Genomic DNA, 19,291 nt, shown 5'->3' with positions numbered 1-19,291 from the left:
TAATACAGCTCAGCATGCTGCATCACTGTGGAAACGATGGCCATTGTGAGGCTCAAGGGCAAGGATTTTTTAACCGTGCTGGTCCTGATCATTGAGACCCAGTGTGGCAGTACATTGTGACAGTATTGTCACACATCCTCAGAGAAACAAATACACAAAATATCGCAGTTGCACGCGTGTGATTAGGCCTGTCGCAACTATTACATAATCATCTGATAACGATTATTTGAGACAATCGCAAATATTTAAGTTATTAGATTTCACAGTCACAATAAGCAGAGTGTGATTTTGCTTGTGTTTCATACACTGCTGTCATTCAAAGTGCTTTACAAATGAGAAAATACATACAGGAGTCGTTTAAAGTGTGAAGTAAAGGAGAACAGAAGTTAAAAACATGATTAAAACAATGGATTTAAAAGAGGAAATCATTAATTGAAAAGTCAAATTAGAAAATAAATGAGGATAATTAAAAATCACATTAAGAATTGAAATTTAAATTAGGATAATGCACTCTACACACAATTCTCTGTAACTGTAGAGGTTTGTGTGATGTGTGTGTGTGTGTGTGTGTGTGTGTGTAGATAGATAGATTCTACAGGACAAACAGTGTTAACTAGCCAGTTTGCCCACTTTAGGTTTGTATTTTAATAGTTGCTGATGGGGTGGGTGATATGGCAAAAATATTATATCACGATAATAATAATGATATTATAATGATATAATGATTGATACTTCAAAGCATGATACATGATACGCATCACAATACTTGGTTTTTCTGAGATTTAATGAGTTGGAATGGACAAAATAGAACCTGTAGTGCTACATTTAAAACATACTATAGCAATAAAAAGTAATAATAGTAATAATAATAGTAATAATAATAGTTATAATAATGGCAAACCTACAACTAGAAAGATTTTTGCTGAATATTTTACAAATTGCAGTGCACTAAATCCAATTAAACAGGCCTAATTATGTTATGAGAGAGATGAGAGATGAGAGATGTAGTTAGTCAGAGTTCTGTAAAGCACAGAAGTAATATTTTATGTTAAAACTGAAAGAAGTAGCATCACTGAGTATAGAGAAAAAAGAGAACATGGAGAACACACCAAAAAAGGGAGTCAACCAAAAAGAACAGTCAAAGTTATTGATTTTATGTTTGTTTTTGTACTTACACACAATAAAAAAACAACTGGGAGAGAACCCAAAGTTTTACAAAAACCCAAACCCGAGAGAATCACGTTTACCAGCTCAGCAGAGAGCCGTGCACATAGCAGCCTAAACTCAAGACATGTTTCCAACAGAGGGGATCTCCAAATCCCTAAATCCTACATACTGTTGCTTTAAGTACTGAAGACATCCAGCATGCGCAGATAAGTGTGTTGTACATAATGTATCGCGATAATGTTAAAATATTGCTATATTGCCCACCCCTGGTTGATTACAATGAACAAGAAAAGGCAATTAATCGCAGTTATTTATATCCCAATTAAGTGTCAGCTAAAATTTCAACATTGTGCTCTCCCTACTAGCTAATTCTAAAGTTTTCAGCCTGTAGCAGAAAAAAATATTTTCATTTACATTTTCACTCTCAAGAGCAGATTTGCTTGAGTCTACACATCATTCTGTGTAACTGTAAACGTGTTAATGGTGAATATTGCTCGAAAGCAAGATGGCTAATCCGTTAATTTGGCCACTTGTAATTTATACCATGAACAAAAAAAAAAAGACTAATTGTTTATCGCAATTATTTGACAGTTAATCGTCAGCTAAAGTTTCATGATCGTGGCAGACCTGCTTCACAGGCCTTTACGCGTGCTCCATTCAGATATTATAAACAAAGTGCTCATTGAAATCTGAATTATTCAACTAAAAATTAACAGTAAAATACAAACATTTTACATGCAAGTTTTTTTCCACTGTTCCACTTTGTGAGATTTAGAAGCATTTTATGTAGTTTTTGTCTTTTTATCTCTTTTAATATGCTAAAAAGTTTAATATGATTATTTTATAGCAGCAGCTCTTTATGCTCAAACATTTTACATACAGCCCCATAATAACACAATTTGATGTAAAATTAATGTCATTTAATGTAAAATAACTTTAATTCACAAATTTTCACATTGCTCTGTTTTTATCTGCCATCTTTGTTAGAAACGTAAAGGGTGACTATTTAGATAAGTGTCTGAGCCTGTTTGACTCTCGTGGGTCACACAATTAGTCAATAAAAGGCTTCTTATTTAAAAGCATGAAAACCACAGGCCTGTTTTTAATGCACTGTGGCAAAGGAAAAACTGTGTTTTGTGACTGACAGGAGAAACTTCGTTTGGTTAGTTTTGTGATTCATGAGCTCGACTTTTTACCCAAATAACATCTGCTGAAATCATTTCCTTAATATACAGCTGTTTCCTCTGATTGTAGGGTGTTTCAGTATTGTTTAAAGTGGCCTAATGACTGCAGAAAATGAGGCATTCTTTCTATCAGAAAGCTAATTTCACTCAGGACTGCTTTGCTGGTAATTTGTAGTACCTACTTAACATTATACAAATGCTGTATTGACTCAAATTACTTCTAATGAACTAATCAGTGCTCTTGCTTATAGGGTACTGATAACAGCCGAGCTGATCGAGTAAATAAAGTCCAGCAATTAGCAGAGAAGAAGAATATCTGACCTCGTCCTGTCTATCTCCTTGTTTATTTTAGTTTTATTGTGTCTCCACTACAGTCATGTAGCAGCCGAGTTGGAGTCAAAGCTCGTTTTTTGATGCAAAACAATTAAAAATGGATTGAAATGTACTTGGATGGCCGTCTGCATACCTGGGTGCACTGACCTCTGTATGGGGAAACACTGAGTGTGCTTACATGCACTTAAAAATCTGCAAAAAATCAGATTTTGTCAGTAGTCTGATCAGTGTGTTTACATGCACTTGAGTAATCAGGTAATGGGGAAACTCCAGGTCTACATGAGTCGGGCAATAATCAGATTTCTGCTTTGCAACCAGCCAATAAACTCACAGAAGATGACATGACGTAAACATAATATAGAACTCAAACATCGCGCCACTTTACCTGAAAATATGGATTTACATAATCTAGAAAACGAAGAATATTTAAATCCTTCATTTCGTCAAGCATGCAGTCGGTTTCAGCGTTACTCCAAAAGTGCTTTCCGCCGTCTGTTTTCGCACATGCTCAGACTGAGAAATCCGAAAGAAATCTGAGTAAGAGTTTACTTGTGCTGAGAAATCTGATTACTGAGCTAAAATCCAGCCTCTTTATCAGATTTCTTAATCTAGACCAGGGGTCTTTATTTAAATTTCAATAAGGTCCAGTTAAAGAAAATATCCTCAAGCAAAGATCCGGAACATCATAATGTCTAACTTGAATCATGACTCAGTGCCAAATACTGTAAATTGAAGTAGCCTAGTAGTTATATCAGCATCTTATACAGTCAACAACTGAATGTCAAATCAAATAAAGTACAATTCAGTCATATTTCAACAAGATTTATATTTATATTTATGTCACTTTTCTCTTTTTTGAGCGCGTCATGTGAAATAACTTCCCTCTGACTCACTTTCTTCTCCGACTGCTGTTTCTCGTCTCGTCCCTCCCCTGTGTGTGCATCACTCACTCGAGTCTCAGTGCTCATCGTAATGCACAGATCTGATTGGCTGAGTAGCGTCACATGTGATATTTACAACACGTGCGATTGGTTTGTGAGTCTCCCGGGCCGCTAAAGCTACCGTAAAGACTAGAAAAGTTACGCCGATCAAAATAGGACCACCCCGTCGAAATTAAATAATTCTCCATAGTTCATTGCTTGTAGGTCCAGGTCCGCATAGGACAGCGTCTGGGTCTGAACTCTGAACTGGGTCTGCCTATTAGTGACCTCTGATCTAGACTTTACTCTGATCTAAAAAATTAGAATGTGCTGTTTACATGACTATTTGCATAATCAGATAACTTCAGAAATCTGATTATGATCAGATTATTGAGCGCATGTAAACGCACTCAGATATTCTGCTGGTTTAGTCAAAGGATTGCGCTTTTCTTTTGTCTTTTGTTGTTGTAAAACAAGCTGGACATTCCTTAAAAGATCACTCACTGTTCTTCTGTTATCGTACCAGGTCTTGCTCTGCATCACCTACTCCTCCTCCTTTGAGATCAATGGCAAGAACATCTTGAAGATTGCGGAGGTAAGGCCTTTTCATAACTCATAACTCAGAGGGCGAAACCTGACAAATAATGACCTGTTATTTAACTCGTGTTTAGGGTTGCCAGATTTCAGGTTTTGACAGAGGAGAAACTGGACCGGCCAGGTAGGGTTGGTTTGGGGCAGGTGTTGGAGGGGAGTTCAGCAGGCATCCAATATGTCCTTATCACTGCCTGCATTCTGTCTTTGGTGGACTGTATTTTCTTTTCTTTCCTTTTTTTGCGTTTTCTGGTTTTTTTTTAAATGAAAATGAATAGTTAAAGAGGAAATTCAACAAGTTTTACAAAGTTTCTGAATAATTCAGTCATTGACGTATAACCAGAGTCATTCAGAGTGGTTTAATGTGAAATTCTAAATTTTAGCAAAGAAATGTACTGCCTCAGATTTCTTTACAGTGGTGGTGATGGGAACCAGGGGTCGCCCAAGTACACAAATATAGCCATTTTATTTACTATCCAAGTGAACCTACACATGTCTGCTGAGTCCCCCCCCCAATTTTCTCCCCAATTTAGACATATCCAGTTCCACCCACTAGTTAGTATACCATCCAGTCACGATACCACCAGCATTATCAGGGCCAAAGCTAGCACAGGCTTCCTCCAAGACCTTTGAAGCATCACCGCATCTTTTCGACCTGCCACTAATGCAACGTCATTGGACAGCTGGACGCGCTCGGAGGAAAGTGCCAACCGCCAGATCTGTTACGTGAGCTAACAGACGCCCGTGCTCATTAGCATCGGGTGGGGGGCGGCGGGCGGATGGCCATTCTACCCACCCAGAGAGAGCGAGAACAACTGTCTCCTGGCCATGGACGGCTGTAGGATCACCAGGGAATGAACTCGTGATCTCCTGATGATAGGGCCAGCACAGTGTATTCACAACAATTTCATGTAATAACGTTCTGTGAGGGAGCTTTTAGAGGTGGGCGTCTGGTTCCTATCACCACCACTGTGAACGATTCTGACTCAGCAAGTTTCTCTAGAGTGGAGCATTTCACACCAAACCACTCTGACTGACTCTGTTTACATCTTAACAACTGGATTATGGAGAAATTTGGAAAAATCAGTGAAGCTTGTGAAGCAGTGAAGTGTCTTACAAGTTAAAAGTAATGCTAAAAATGCTAAAATAGTGCTAAATCAGACTAAAAATACTATTTTACCTGCTTTTACTATTAATGTTTTTTAAAGAAATACATTTTAGGTCAAAGTCTCATCTCAAAACTGTCATCCAACAATGTCTTAGACATCAGGCAGTGAATTCATAACCATTTCTTGTAGTAACTTTCTGTGAGGGAGCTTTTAGAGGTGGACGTCTGGTTCCTATCACCACCACTGTGAACAATTCTGATTCTGCATGTTTTTCTAGAACGGACAGTTTCCAGTGAAACCACTCTGACTGTCTTTGTTTACATCCTTAACTACTGACTTATATAAACATGAAAAATTGGTGGAATGAACCTTTAAATCCTTCAAGTTCTGTACAAAATTGTTCAAGCCTACTGTTTCTCCTGGCCTGCTTAACACAAATAAAACCATGATAAAGCAAACTATTGTTGATTCACTGCATCTTCTGTGGGCTAGCCAATACATAAAACATGATTTTAAATATTTATTCCTTTTTTGAAAGTAGCTGTAATTGAAAAATAGGTTTGTTTACCTTTTTTTGCTAACATTGCCTAACTTTGCTTATGTGTTTCAATCTGCATACTGCCGTACTAACTAGCATCACTGGTGGTGTACTAATGTAATATAGTATAACCCCATTTAAAAGTAGGGACGCTTTGCAAAATGTAAATAAAAACAAAATGCAATGATGTGCAAATAATTTAAACCCTATATTTCATTGAAAATACTACAAAGACAACATATCAAATGTTGAAACTGAGAATATTTATTGTTTTTTGAAAAATATATGCTCATTTTGAATTTGATGCCAATAACACGTTCCAAAAAAATTGGTAGGCACCAGTAGTGCTGAACGATATATACATGTTTTGGCAACACATGCTGCCATCCAGACGACGTCTTTTTCAGGGAAGCCCTTGATTATTTCAGCAAGACGATGTCAAACCACATTCTGCATGTATTACGACAGCATTACTCCGTATTAAAAGAGTCTGGGTGCTAAACTGACCTGCCTGCAGTCCAGATCTGTCACCACTGAGAACATTTGGCACATTATGAAATGAAAAACACAACAAATGAGCCCCTGAACTGATGAGCAGCTGAAATCCTGTCTCAAACAAGAACAGGAAAGCATTTCACTTTCAAAACTACAGCAGTGTCTCCTCAGTTCCCAAACACTTACAGAGTGTTGTTAAAAGACGAGGTGATGAAACTCAGTGGTAAACAGGCCCCCGTCCCAACTTTTTTAGAATGTGTTGTTGGCATCAAATAAAATAATGGGCAAATATTTTTCAGAAAACAATAAAATTTCTCAGTTTCAACATTTGATATGTTGTCTTTGTAGTACTTTCCTTTAAAAATATGGTTTACATGATTTGCAGATCGTTGCATCCTATTTTTATTTACATTCTGCACAGCGTCCCAACTTTCTTGGAAATGGTGCTGTATTTAGTATGGTGTGGACAATATGAGGCAAATATTATAACATCCGCTTGACAGTCCCAACACAGTTCACAGTGGAGCTCAAAACCAGAATGTCAGGTCCAAAACTGTACACTTGGCAATAGGAGCGTGCGATACACTGAAATTCTTCCTCAGGTATGGGTTTAATCAGAACCGTTATACTGAGATGCCACAAATAAGCAGATACTGCGATATGCAAACCACGCTACCGTTATCCCGTTTAGCTGAGTGTCTGACTCGGGGATGTTTTGAGTCACATTTCATATGAAAATGAAACCCAGTAGACCTTCAGTCACCTCCCGCCGTCTAGTCTGTTTCTTAATTATACCATTTTTGGCAATACTAGCCATTACTACCTGGCAACCATACAATCATTCTGTTGTGCCACCATCCAAAAACCCATGTAGAGGATTCTTTAAAGGCACGATTCATAAAAAATTATAGCCATATTTATAAACATCCTATTTAAAAACACAGCCAGACGCTTCAGCTGGAGGGGTGGTGTCATCAGGAACTCACACAGAATGGCTGTCATCTCTCTCCCTCTTTCTCTCCCTCCTTTTTTCCTCTGACGCTTTCGTGTGACTCAGTATCCGGTCAGACCGTGAAGCACAAAGCCTTGACTAACACCACCCCCCTCGTTTTTTTTAATCTTCCTCGAAAGCAAATCATTGACGATGATTTTTTTCTGGTCCATTTTTGCCACTGTGTAACTCAGAGACTGAGTATGCTGACATCAGATGCCACGTCCGAGGTCCTCTTTCCATGACGTAATCAAAACGGTGGGGGGGGAGAGGGGACACAGGGAGCAGGTGCAGACAGTGTTGGTGATGAGCCACGTCAGTGACTTAATTGGGGAACGAGGAGTTTTCCATTTTAGACGTTTTCTGCTGATTAACTGCTGTAGGAGACAGTGAGTGCGTTTACATGCACTCAATAATCCGATCATAATTGGGTTATCTGATTATTCAAATGGTCATGTAAACACCATACTTCAATCTAGATATCTGACTAAGAAATCTGATAAAGACAAAATCTGATTTTCTGCAGTTATCCGATTATCATGTGGGGGGCCAGATTGGTTTAATCAAACAGCTGAGACTGAGATAGTAGTACTGGTTCATCTGGTAACAAGCATGAAAGGGTTCTTCAGATTGATAGAGAGTGTGTGTCAACAACCTTGACATCATAACAATATCAGAACCCTTTTTGGTGCTTTTAGTACAGAAAATGGTTCTATATAGAACAATGAACACTCAAATAACCCTTTGTTTGATTAAAGGGTTCCTTGCATCATGAAGTGGTTCTTCAGATTGATGGAGAATGTGCTGTAGATAGTTCTCTGTATAACATTTTTGAAAAGGGTTCCAAATAGCACCAAAAAGGGTTCTGCTATTATTATGATATCAGGGTTGTTATGACAAAAGAACCCTTTTTTGTGCTGTAGAGAACCCTTTTCTAAAAGGTTCTATAGAGAACTATCTTCAGCACATTCTCCATCATTCTGAAGAACCACTTCATGATGCAAGGATCCCTTTAATCATACAGAGGGTTCTTTGAGTGTTCATGGTTCTATATAGAACCATTTTCTGTACTGACTGTTTTCATTTTGCTTTAACTGTGATGATCAGTCTTATGTTGAGCGTTCAGCAGTTGTTCATTCCAGCAAGAAAATCCACCTGAATTAGTTTGTTTTCAGAGACTGTTTACCTTTTTTTATTTATTTATTTATTTTTTATATGAATTGTACAAATTAAGATGGGAAAAAGTACTCTGTTCTAGTATTTTCTGTGCTGTCAATAGAAAAGATGCTAAATGTCTAAGGGTGGCTTCACACAGTGTCTGAAGATTTTTGCCAATCTGATTGAATACATTCTGATTATAGATTAAGACTGAGGTGTTTATTCTCACTCTACTCAACAGTCTGATGGAAAATCTCCATTTACATCCTCACTACAAGTAATCAGATCCAAAATTACACGCATGTGTAGAGAAACACTTAGTGTACATTTTACCATGACAACGAGCATCACGTGAGACCAGTCAGAGTGAGATGAGCAGCAGTGAGCAGTGCTGTGTTTTTAATTGCTTTAAAATGATGTCAGACTCAGGAAAACGTCCTTCACATGTCCTTATTAAAGAAGGCCGAGAGGAAGACGTCGTGTTCTGAGACACATAAGCTGGACGTCCGTCCCACCGCCGTCTTTTAAAGATCAGAGCATAAACTTCGTCTCCTCTGCAGACCAGTTTCTGCTCCGCCATGTTGAACGGTATAAACTTTCACTATGACGTGACGAACATGATCAGAACGGACTTAAACTTTCCGATAGGGAATGTAATCAGATACAGGCGATTACACTGATATTATTCTTCTATTTAACAGGTTATTTACAGGATTACCCACCTCGATCAATCGGATAGAAACTGTATTCTGAATGGCCTCAATCAAACTAGACTATTCCGATTAAGGTGTTTACATGGACGTATTCTATTCCGATATTTACGTTCATGCAGCTAGTTATGTAGTGTGTTGTCTGCGACATAATTCCTGTATATCTTGACTGTTACATGAATTAAAAAAACAATTAGTCGCATACAACACATTTTTACTCTTCTAGATAGTAGGGGTGGGAATCACGATATGATATTATCACGATACTTTAGCCACGATATGATATTACCTCGATTTTAAAAATATTGTGATGCATTTAGAAATAAGATTGACATGCATTGCGATATATTGCGATTATTACCTTTTTTGAATTGCAATTTTTGTCCCCAAAGCAAAACTTTGTGAACATCTGTTTTATCCAATGAAATAAAGTTTTCAGTCTGTTCATCTCACTTCAGTCATTTTTACTACAGCAAAATGGGATTTGAAAAAGGTTCTATATAGCACCAAAAACGGTTCTTCTATTGTCACACTATCAAGCTTGGCACAATAGAAGAACCCTTTTTAGTGCTACATAGAAACTTTTTCAAAAAGGTTCTGTGTAGAACTATCTACAGCACAATCTCCATCAATTTGAAGAACCCTTTCATGGTACAAAGAACCTTCTAATCATGGAAAGAAAATAGTTCTATGTGGAACCATGAACATTCAAAGAACCCTTTGCATGATTAAAGGATTCTTTGCATTGTGAAAATGTTCTTCAGATTGATGGAGAATGTGCTGTAGATGGTTCTCTTTATAAACTTTTTGAAAATGGTTCTGTATAGCACCAAAAAGGGTTCTGCTGTTGTTAAGACGTCTAGCTTGTTACGATAGTAGAACCCTTTTTAATGCTATATAGAACCTTTTTCAAAAAGGTTCTATTTAGAACCATCTACAGCAATTCTGAAGATCTCGATCAGTCTGAACAACCATTTCATGATGCAAAGAACCCTTTAATCATGCAAAAGGTTCTTTTTGCGTGTTCATGGTTCTATATAGAACCATTTTTTTACTAAAGAACCTTTGAAGAAGTTAGCAATGGGTGTGGCTAAAACACCTGAACTCAGTAATTAGGAGAGGTGTCCACATACTTTTGGCCATATATGATTCCCGTATGATTGTGCTGCACTGTCTAAAATGTCCCCTGAGCCGTTTGACTCTTCCCGTGCATGATGTGGGTTTTTCTGAAGTGACTGTGTGTGTGTGTGTGTGTGTGTGTGTGTGTGTGTGTGTGTGTGTATGTGTGTGTATGATCTGCAGGTGTGTGTCGAGACGTACATATCGAGTTGTCATCAGCGCAGCATCAACACCGCAGTGAGGGCCACCCTCAGTCAGATACTCGGAGACCTCACTCTGCAGCTCCACAGGCAGGAGGGCTTGGTGAGTCACCTGTCAGCTCAAACACTCATACAGTGGGGCTCAAAAGTCTGAGAGCACCAGGAAAAATGTTGCGGTGAAAATTTCATTCTTCTCGATTTTAAAGCAAAGTTTTTATTTACAAACTAAGAGGGAAAGTTTGCGAATGAACTTTAAGATGGCCTGACAAAGCCAGCTATTAACACATGAAAAGGTGAAGCAGTTATAGATTTCCTTTGATTGTTTTTAATATCTTAAGTTGGGTTTAATTCCTACGTAAGTCCAGAGAGGCCATGGGGTAGTTATAGTTTTCTGAATTGTTATTTTAAGATAATGAGTTAATGATCTTGTTATGTCAAGATAACAAAACTGTTATCTTGAAATAACAAGTTACTTGTTATCTCGAGGTAAGAAAAGTTGTTATCTTAAGATAACAAGTTAATTATCTTGTGATCTCAAGATAACAAAGTTGTTATTTTGAAATAACTTATCTTGTTATATCAAAATAAAATTGTTATCTTGAAATAACAAGTTAATTATCTTGTGATCTCAAGATAACACAGTTGTTATTTTGAGATAACTTATCTTGTTATATCAAAATAAAATTGTTATCTTGAAATAACAAGTTACTTGTTATCTTGAGGTAAGAAAAGTTGTTATCTTAAGATAACAAGTTAATTATCTTGTGATCTCAAGATAACAAAGTTGTTATTTTGAAATAACTTATGTTGTTATATCAAAATAACAAAATCGTTGTCTTGAAATAACAAGTTACTTATCTTGTTAGACTTTTAACTGTTCTTTGGCGCTGCAGCCTCGTTCTCCTGCGGCCGCGTTCGGACATTTCTGTCGAAATTTCAGGTTTTGGATGAGTCTTTTCAAATTTTTGGTACAGAAACATCAGCCCAAATGTTTATGAGGCCTCAGCAATGTGAAATTATGACGAATGTTGAGATGGATTGACGTAAAAGTCGCACAAATTCCGATTTGGCTGTTCAGGCTGAGTACGTATCGGATTTCAGTACCACATATAAAAGTGTTTCAAATTGGAATCAGATTCAGTGTGTTTATCTGTTCACACTGACACACATCTGTGCCACATATGAAGAAAAAGATCGGTACCACTTTTACCTGTTGTGTAAACAAAGCCTTTTCGTCTTCTCTCGAGTTTTTTGCCACTAGAACCTTACATTACTTCTCTTGGAGGTAAACTGTCAAACCAGTCTTACCAGGATTTTGACTCTGCCTTGCATTCACACTTTATTTACCTTTAAATTCACATGTGAAATGTGGTATATGTGAAAGTGCCATAAGGCCAAGAACACCACGTGAACTAATGCAGGATATTGAAAGACATTTTCTTTAAGTGTTCTTTTATATGCTTGTAGGGGGCAGATGGAGTGGAGATTTCTGTGCCTGCATCCCAGCGAAAAGGTACTTTTGATCACACTGACAGAACACAAACCATCACTAGTTGAGTGAATTTGCTCATTGGATGCTGAAGAGAGTAAATTAAACAGCTCTTATCTGAAAAGGTGGTTTTATTATTCATGTTGGCGAATGTTTTGTAGTGTATATGTGGGGGCGGAATAGGGCAGTTGGTTTAGTCAGATAGGCCTACTGATAAAAAGAAGAGCACAGCTAAAAGTAGTGCCGCTCAGCTCATTGCATTTATGCTTGTTTGTGGCTAGTGGAGCGGAAAATATAACTTTAGAAATTTATACAGCTCATCATTATATATTTCGGTCATTTTGTCAACTTTTTTGCTGTTGTACTATATATATTTATATATCGTCACCATCCAAAGAAAACCATGTATCTCTATTTTTGTCGATTTTTATTTCGCTACATCATTTTAACACACCAGCTGTCCTTTACATTGTTACCGATCGGGCATAACATTATGACCACCTCCTTGTTTCTACGCTCATTGTCCATTTTATCAGCTCCACTTACTATATAGGTGCACTTTGTAGTTCTACAGTTACAGACTGTAGTCCATCTGTTTCTCTGATACTTTGTTAGCCCCCTTTTCCCCTGTTCTTCAGTGGTCAGGACCCCCATGGACCCTCACAGAGCAGGTACTATTTGGGTGGTGGATCATTCTCAGCACTGCAGTAACACTGATGTGGTGGTGGTGTGTTAGTGTGTGTTGCGTTGGTGCGAGTGGATCAGACACAGCAGTGCTGCTGGAGTGTCCACTCACTGTCCACTCTATTAGACACTCCTACCTTGTCAGTCCACCTTGTTAATGTTAAGCCAGAGACGATAGCTCATCTGCTGCTGCACAGTTGGTCATCTGTCATCAGTGGTCACAGGACGCTGCCCACAGGACGCTGTTGGCTGGATATTTTTGGTTGGTGGACTATTCTCAGTCCAGCAGTGACACTGAGGTGTTTAAAAACTCCAGCAGCACTGCTGTGTCTGATCCACTCAGACCAGCACAACACACACTAACACACCACCACAACGTCAGTGTTACTGCAGTGCTGAGAATGATCCACCACCCAAATAGTACCTGCTCTGTGAGGGTCCATGGGGGTCCTGACCACTGAAGAACAGGGTAAAAGGGGGCTAACAAAGTATCAGAGAAACAGATGGACTACAGTCTGTAACTGTAGAACTACAAAGTGCACCTATATAGTAAGTGGAGCTGATAAAATGGACAATGAGTGTAGAAACAAGGAGGTGGTCATAATCTATCTATCTATATGTATATATATAATATCATGAAGATAATATTAAACAAAACTAATTTTTATGCCATTTCAGCCGTTTACGTAATATGCATGTGCAAAAGTTTGGGCCTGTTGGCCAAATTACATTACCTTTTGAAGCTCTGCTGTATACGATATTCGCAAATGTAAATGCAGACTTACTCTATGTTTGATTAACATGGAAAATAATACAAAACAAAATAGTAATTGTGGTATGTGCAAAAGTTTGGACACCTTATGAAGTCGCTACTTAGTAACACCTCCTTTGGCAGATATCACAGCTTACAAACACTTTTTGTAGCCAGCAAGGAGTCTTTTTATTCACCCACTCATCCTTACAGAATGCTTCTACTTACATGACATTCCTGGACCATCTTGCATGCACAGCATGCCTCAGATCTACCCACAGATTCTTTTCAGTGAATCAGCGGACTGTGAAGGCCATTCCAGTAGCTGCAGTTTGCGTTTCTCGAAGTAGTTTATTGTGGATTTTGAGGTCTGTTTTGGGTCATTGTCCTACTGTAGAAGCCAGACTCTTTCCAGCTTTAGCTTCTTGACTGACTGTGTCACACCTGCCTCCAGAATTTGCTCTTATTCAGTGGAATCCATCCATTGATCCATTGAAAATTTCCTCTCCCACTGGCTCCCCCGCAAACGCAAAGCCTAACAGATCCACCCCCAGTTGGCAAAGTGTCCTTTTCATCAAATGCTCCTGTTTTCTCCAAACATACCTTTGGTGATTTTGGCACAAAGTGTTGAATTTTTACTGCATCAGTCCACAGCACGTTTCCAAAATGCCTGTGGCCGTTTTCACACGTCAGTGTTTAGAGTGGATTCACTAGACCACTGAGTCATGGTTTTCTGCGCATATGTGAACATGCCAAACGAACTCAGACCCTCTAAACGGTGTTCGGTTCGTTTGTAGTTCGTTTTGTGGTCCGACTGATTTGCGTATAGTGAAACCAATACGGCCTCAGTCCACTTTTGCTTTGCTTTATGGTGAAGACCTCGAGTCTCACCGTACTCACAGCTAGTCTTCCAGCACTTCAGCAGGTAAAAACAGACCACCAAAGATCATAAGGTTCTGCTCAGGATAAAGCCTGTCCATGATCTGCGACAAGACAGCAGCCCTGGCATATTAAAGTGATAAGATGCGAGAGCCTGTGTGATTGTACCGTGTTAAAGGCTCACGCTGGGCAACGCAGAGTTTTAAGCTACTTGAAAATTCACTGCACTTTCAAATACAGCACTTCACTGCAGACATGGATTGGGATGGGTGGAGCTCAGCGAGGAGCACAGCCGAAAATGGAACCCACAGCGGCACACAGGGTCATGTTTCCAATTTTGTGTGATGCACTTTGGCATTTCATTTCAGCATGGCTAATAGGAGAGCAGCGGGCAGGTCTGGTGTTTCTTCTTGCCTCCTGAAAGGTCAGATTTATCCGAGAATGGTGCCCACTTTGTGAGCCCTGACGCCCCCAGTGAGTGCTGTGAAAGGGGTCTGACTTCTAATGGAGTTGTGGTCTGAACAAGAAGTGGTCTGAGATCTCAAAGGACCAGAAAGAAACCCGAGTCCTCTTTATAGTTCACTTACATTGTGAACACAAAAAGCACTGAGGTTGTTTGCAGTTGGTTCCCTTTCAGGTTCACTTTAACAGAACTCAGTTTGGTTCATTCAAAAAGAACTATATGTGAAAACACCCTTCGGCTTGTCTAGATGTGGTTTTGCATACATGTAAGTTGCAGGTTCTGGTGACTCTACCATGCAGATCATGTTTGTGCAATCAGAGCCGCACAGTAGAACGGTGCACCACCACTCCTGTGAGCTAAACCTGCAGGTGCTTTGCTCTCATATGGTGGTTTTGCTTTTGAGATTTTTCTTGGTCTTTCAGATCTTGTTTTGACTTCCACAGTTCCCCTTAACTGCCATTTCCTAATGACATTGTGACCAGTGAAAATTGCAAGCTGGAAGCATTTTGATGTCTTTTTACAGCCTTCCCCTGACTGTAGGCATCAGTTCGCTTCATTTTCAGATCCTCAGCCAGCTGCTTAGAGGAGTCTAGTGTCGAGCGGTCCTTCTCATTCCACAGTATAACTTTGATAGATTGGAACAAAACGCCAGGCCCCAAACACACCGCAAAAATGGTATCTTGGCAAGTTAAATCAGCTTAAATCTAGTCTATATATCTAATATTTCTTGTTTTGAGAGTGTTTTAAGCTTATTATAAGATAATTTAGCTTATTCCTAGACATTTTACTTGTTTGAAGGGATTTTATTACGTCAAATGATCTCTCTATTGGCAGATAATCATTTGACTTAATAAAATTACTTCAACAAGTAAAAAATGTCTAGAAAATTAGTCAGAGAATTTCTAACATCAGCTGACAATTCCTGGACAATTCTTGACTTGCCTAATCTGTCCTTACGAGTTAGTTAAGGTCTGAGAAGTTCATTAAGGCCTAACAAGTTAAGTTCTGAGGCTTTGCAACTGGAAGGATGTCCAATGTTAGTTGTACATGTCACAGTTACAATTTTATTTTTTAAGTTAACAGTAAACTGTGCATTAACATTTCACTACTGTCGGAATACAACCTTGTATCTTCATTTTTATTGTTTTTCAGTTTTTGACATAATTTGAAAACACCTGTTTCCCTTTACATTGTGTGTTAATTCCGTGATGAATGGACCAAAAGAAACGGCCCAAAATGACTTGGAAAAAAGTCTGGTTCCATTGACTTACATTAGAAGTAAAGTAGGTTTTTTCTTTCTCTTGTAAAGTTATCACAAGGTTTTGTTTTGAAAACATTGAGTTGCAACTTTATTTATAGATCACTTTTCTTACCTGTGGCAGCTCAAGGTGCTTTACAGACAGGTGATAAAGCGTAACAGTAGTAAAAGAGATTAAAGTTGAGTTTGATTTTCTGTTACTGTTACTGTGATGAGTCTGGTTTGGATTTACAGAGTCTATGTGTGTGTTTATTGTGTGTATACGCAGACATCTCTCCCACCACTGCTGCGCTGTATGAGGACGTGGTAACTGTTCTCACTGTGTTCTGTGAGAAACTGGAGTCAGTTTCAAGGTAAGTGAGAGCTGATTGGCCCTGTTATGTGAGCTGAAATAGTTTCGGTCCTGTGCTCACCCACTGTAACGATGCTGTTGTGCTCATATATTTTTTTAACGTGTTCTTAATGAAATGTGATCAGTGCTAACTGTGAGTCTGGGGCAGGTTTTTGCCTCGAGGCATCATGTTTTCACTCTCTCTGTTTCTGTCTGTGATCTGGCTTTGAGAGCAGGAGGTAAACCGCATTATAATGTGTCTGTTTTTTTCAAACAGTGAGAATCAGCTGCTGCAGCTGCTGTATCTGGAGTGCATTCTGGCTATGCTCAGCAGCTGCCCTCCCACAATGCACCTGCACCGCAACTTCACGGACCTCGTCTGGTGAGCCCTCGCCTGCAATGTCATTTTAATCTCGATGTTATGCCAGTGATTATTTTGTGATGCGATCCACTCTAATAAGTAGCAACATGGCGCATCTGTCAGTCAGGAACATGCTGTGACAGTTTAAAGGGCCCATATTTTACGTTTTTCTTGTATTTTATTGCTTGAGACCAAATGCTGAATGGAACCAAAGCAGCGATAATTTATCATAACATAACCATTTACCTCTCTTTGTCTCTTAGAATTAAACAGGCTGCTTTTGTTACCGTCTTTACAACTGATGTATGTAAATGAGCTCTGTTCTGAACGTTCTGATTGGCTGCCCCGGTTGTACCTCATTCAGAAAGCAGTCGAGGCTCAAACGCTCCTTCTAACTACTGTAGGCTAAGGCTGGGCCTATACTACACGATTTTATGTCCGATTTTAACCCCGATTTGCCCCTTGCGACAGATTTTCACAGTCTTAAGCGATTTTCCAGGTCGGGAGCTCGATCGGAAGCGACTGACAGCGCGGATGATCTGATAGTGTGAGAGGAGGAGTGAGCGAATCTTTAGCCCTCTGATCTAAGTCTGAAGTGATCAGAGACCCTCCGATATTATCAAACATGTTTGATATTTACGACTCAAAACGTTCACGAGTCCTGCAGTGAGAGAAGGTCAGAGATTTACTCAACGAGTGATTCAAACAGCAGCCAATCAGAGAGCTAGAGGAGAAAAAGAAATCATGTTTGTAGTGTTGATCCAGATCAGGTCACTCTCTTTACAGTTTCAGCTCAGCTGCCAGTTTGTAGTGAAATAGTTCTCCAGCTCTCACTGTATCAGTGTTTCTCACCACAGTTTAATCCCCAGTTTGCGCTTTCGCTGCGCGTAAAAGCCCAAACAGGTCCAGTAAGGCTACGTTCACGTTACAAGCCTCATTGCTCAAATCCGATCTCTCTGACAGGATGGTTCACACTCGTTTAGGTAAGACTCAAATCTGTCATTAATGTGATGAACCGGCGTCCTGAAATGACCCTCATGAGCTCATCCTACTCAGTAACGTCACGTGAACGAATCACGAGCATCATCAGCACAAACTAACGAGCAGAACGAGCTTCGCTGAGAAGATCATTAACTCTGATCAGCTCTCAGCTTCATTATTAGAGCGAGACGAAGGAGAAAAAGGTGAGATGAGCTGCTTTTCCACCGTTTACAGGCTTTAACTTCTGTTCGGCGCTGCTGCCATGGTAACGCTGAATGATGGAGCACGCACAGTGGGAAAAAAAAAGCACATGAATTCCGATCTGAGCTTCACATTAAGGTCACATGACCACGAATCAGATACGTGTCTGATCTAGGACCACATATGAAAGTGGCTCAGGTCGGATTTGAAAAGATCAGATTTGTGTCCACACAGCACTGAAAACATCAGATCTGAGTCACATTAGGGCAAAAAAATCAGATTTGTGCCACTTCAACCTGGTAATGTGAACGCAGCTTTATTTGTGTCATGATCTGAGGAGATCTGGGAGTTTGAGTTCTTATTCGTAGCCCAAACTCATTATGTGTGTTAAACTCTCTCTTTGCTCTGTCGTCTAGTCTGAGCGCCTCACAACAACAAGACAAGAAATTCTGTGACAAACTGACGTTAACTTTGAGATGCTCTCTGTTTTAGAATCTCTTAATGGGCGAATATGTGTAAATGTGTTGTTTTTTGTGCTATAACAAATCATCCCTTCCTGCTTTTTGAATGAGGCACAGTACAGGACAGCCGCTCAGAACAGAGCTCATATGCATATATCAGTCTTAAAGGCACAGTAACAAAAACAGCCTTTAATTCAAAGGGATAAAGAGAGGTTGGAAAATGAGCATGAAAAAATAATATTGACTGTTTTTGCTACGTAAACCACATAAATGTTATAAGAGAAGCGCAAAAGAAAAATAAAATACAAGAAAATGTAGGATATGGCTCCTCTAACAATGTCTCCATACTACATCTAGCTCATATTTTTTTAAATGAGGTCCTTTAAACCAAATCTCATGCAGTTTCCATGTTTTTGAATAGATCATGTCTCGTCTCTTATTAATCTCTGATTTCTGTTCTGACGCTAAACCTTTGAACAGTGTCTTAGATGCTGTCCGTCTATATTTACTCCACGTTTTTGACATGTACTGTTATGTATTGACAAGTTCTGACTGCCACCCTACAGGAAACAGCTGTGTCCAACCCTGGTGGTGATCATGGGGAACCCTGTCAATGATAAAACAATCACCTCTGCTCATGGAGGGGCATCCCAAGAGTCCGACCCCGCTTGTGGTGCGGGGGTGACTGACCAGGGCCGGGGGTCTGGCTGCTCCTCTAGTGCCCCTGCCATGATCGGACCGGTGGTCCGCACCATCTGCTACATCGCAGCGGAGCTGGTCCGGCTGGTAGGCTGTGTGGAGTCCATGAAGCCTGTGCTGCAGTCTCTATACCACCGCATCCTGCTCTACCCACCCCCCCAGCACAGAGTGGAGGCTATCAAGATCATGAAGGAGGTGCTACTTAGGCCCAATCCCAT

General features: G+C 39.5%; 1 protein-coding gene across 1 annotated transcript in view; it reads left to right on the top strand.

The window, feature by feature from the left end:
* arfgef3 (ARFGEF family member 3) overlaps positions 1 to 19,291 on the top strand; it is an 88,440-nt gene that overhangs the window by 13,304 nt on the left and 55,845 nt on the right. The window contains exons 5-10 of the mRNA XM_036573664.1: positions 4,131 to 4,199; positions 10,499 to 10,618; positions 11,983 to 12,028; positions 16,308 to 16,392; positions 16,648 to 16,752; positions 18,941 to 19,268. Coding sequence (XP_036429557.1) covers positions 4,131 to 4,199; positions 10,499 to 10,618; positions 11,983 to 12,028; positions 16,308 to 16,392; positions 16,648 to 16,752; positions 18,941 to 19,268 — 753 coding nt within the window. The remainder of the gene's footprint in view (positions 1 to 4,130; positions 4,200 to 10,498; positions 10,619 to 11,982; positions 12,029 to 16,307; positions 16,393 to 16,647; positions 16,753 to 18,940; positions 19,269 to 19,291) is intronic.

This window comes from Colossoma macropomum, unplaced genomic scaffold, assembly GCF_904425465.1.
Source record: "Colossoma macropomum unplaced genomic scaffold, Colossoma_macropomum, whole genome shotgun sequence".
NCBI classification, from domain to species: Eukaryota; Metazoa; Chordata; class Actinopteri; order Characiformes; family Serrasalmidae; genus Colossoma; species Colossoma macropomum.
This window is presented reverse-complemented; position numbering and strand designations above follow the sequence as displayed.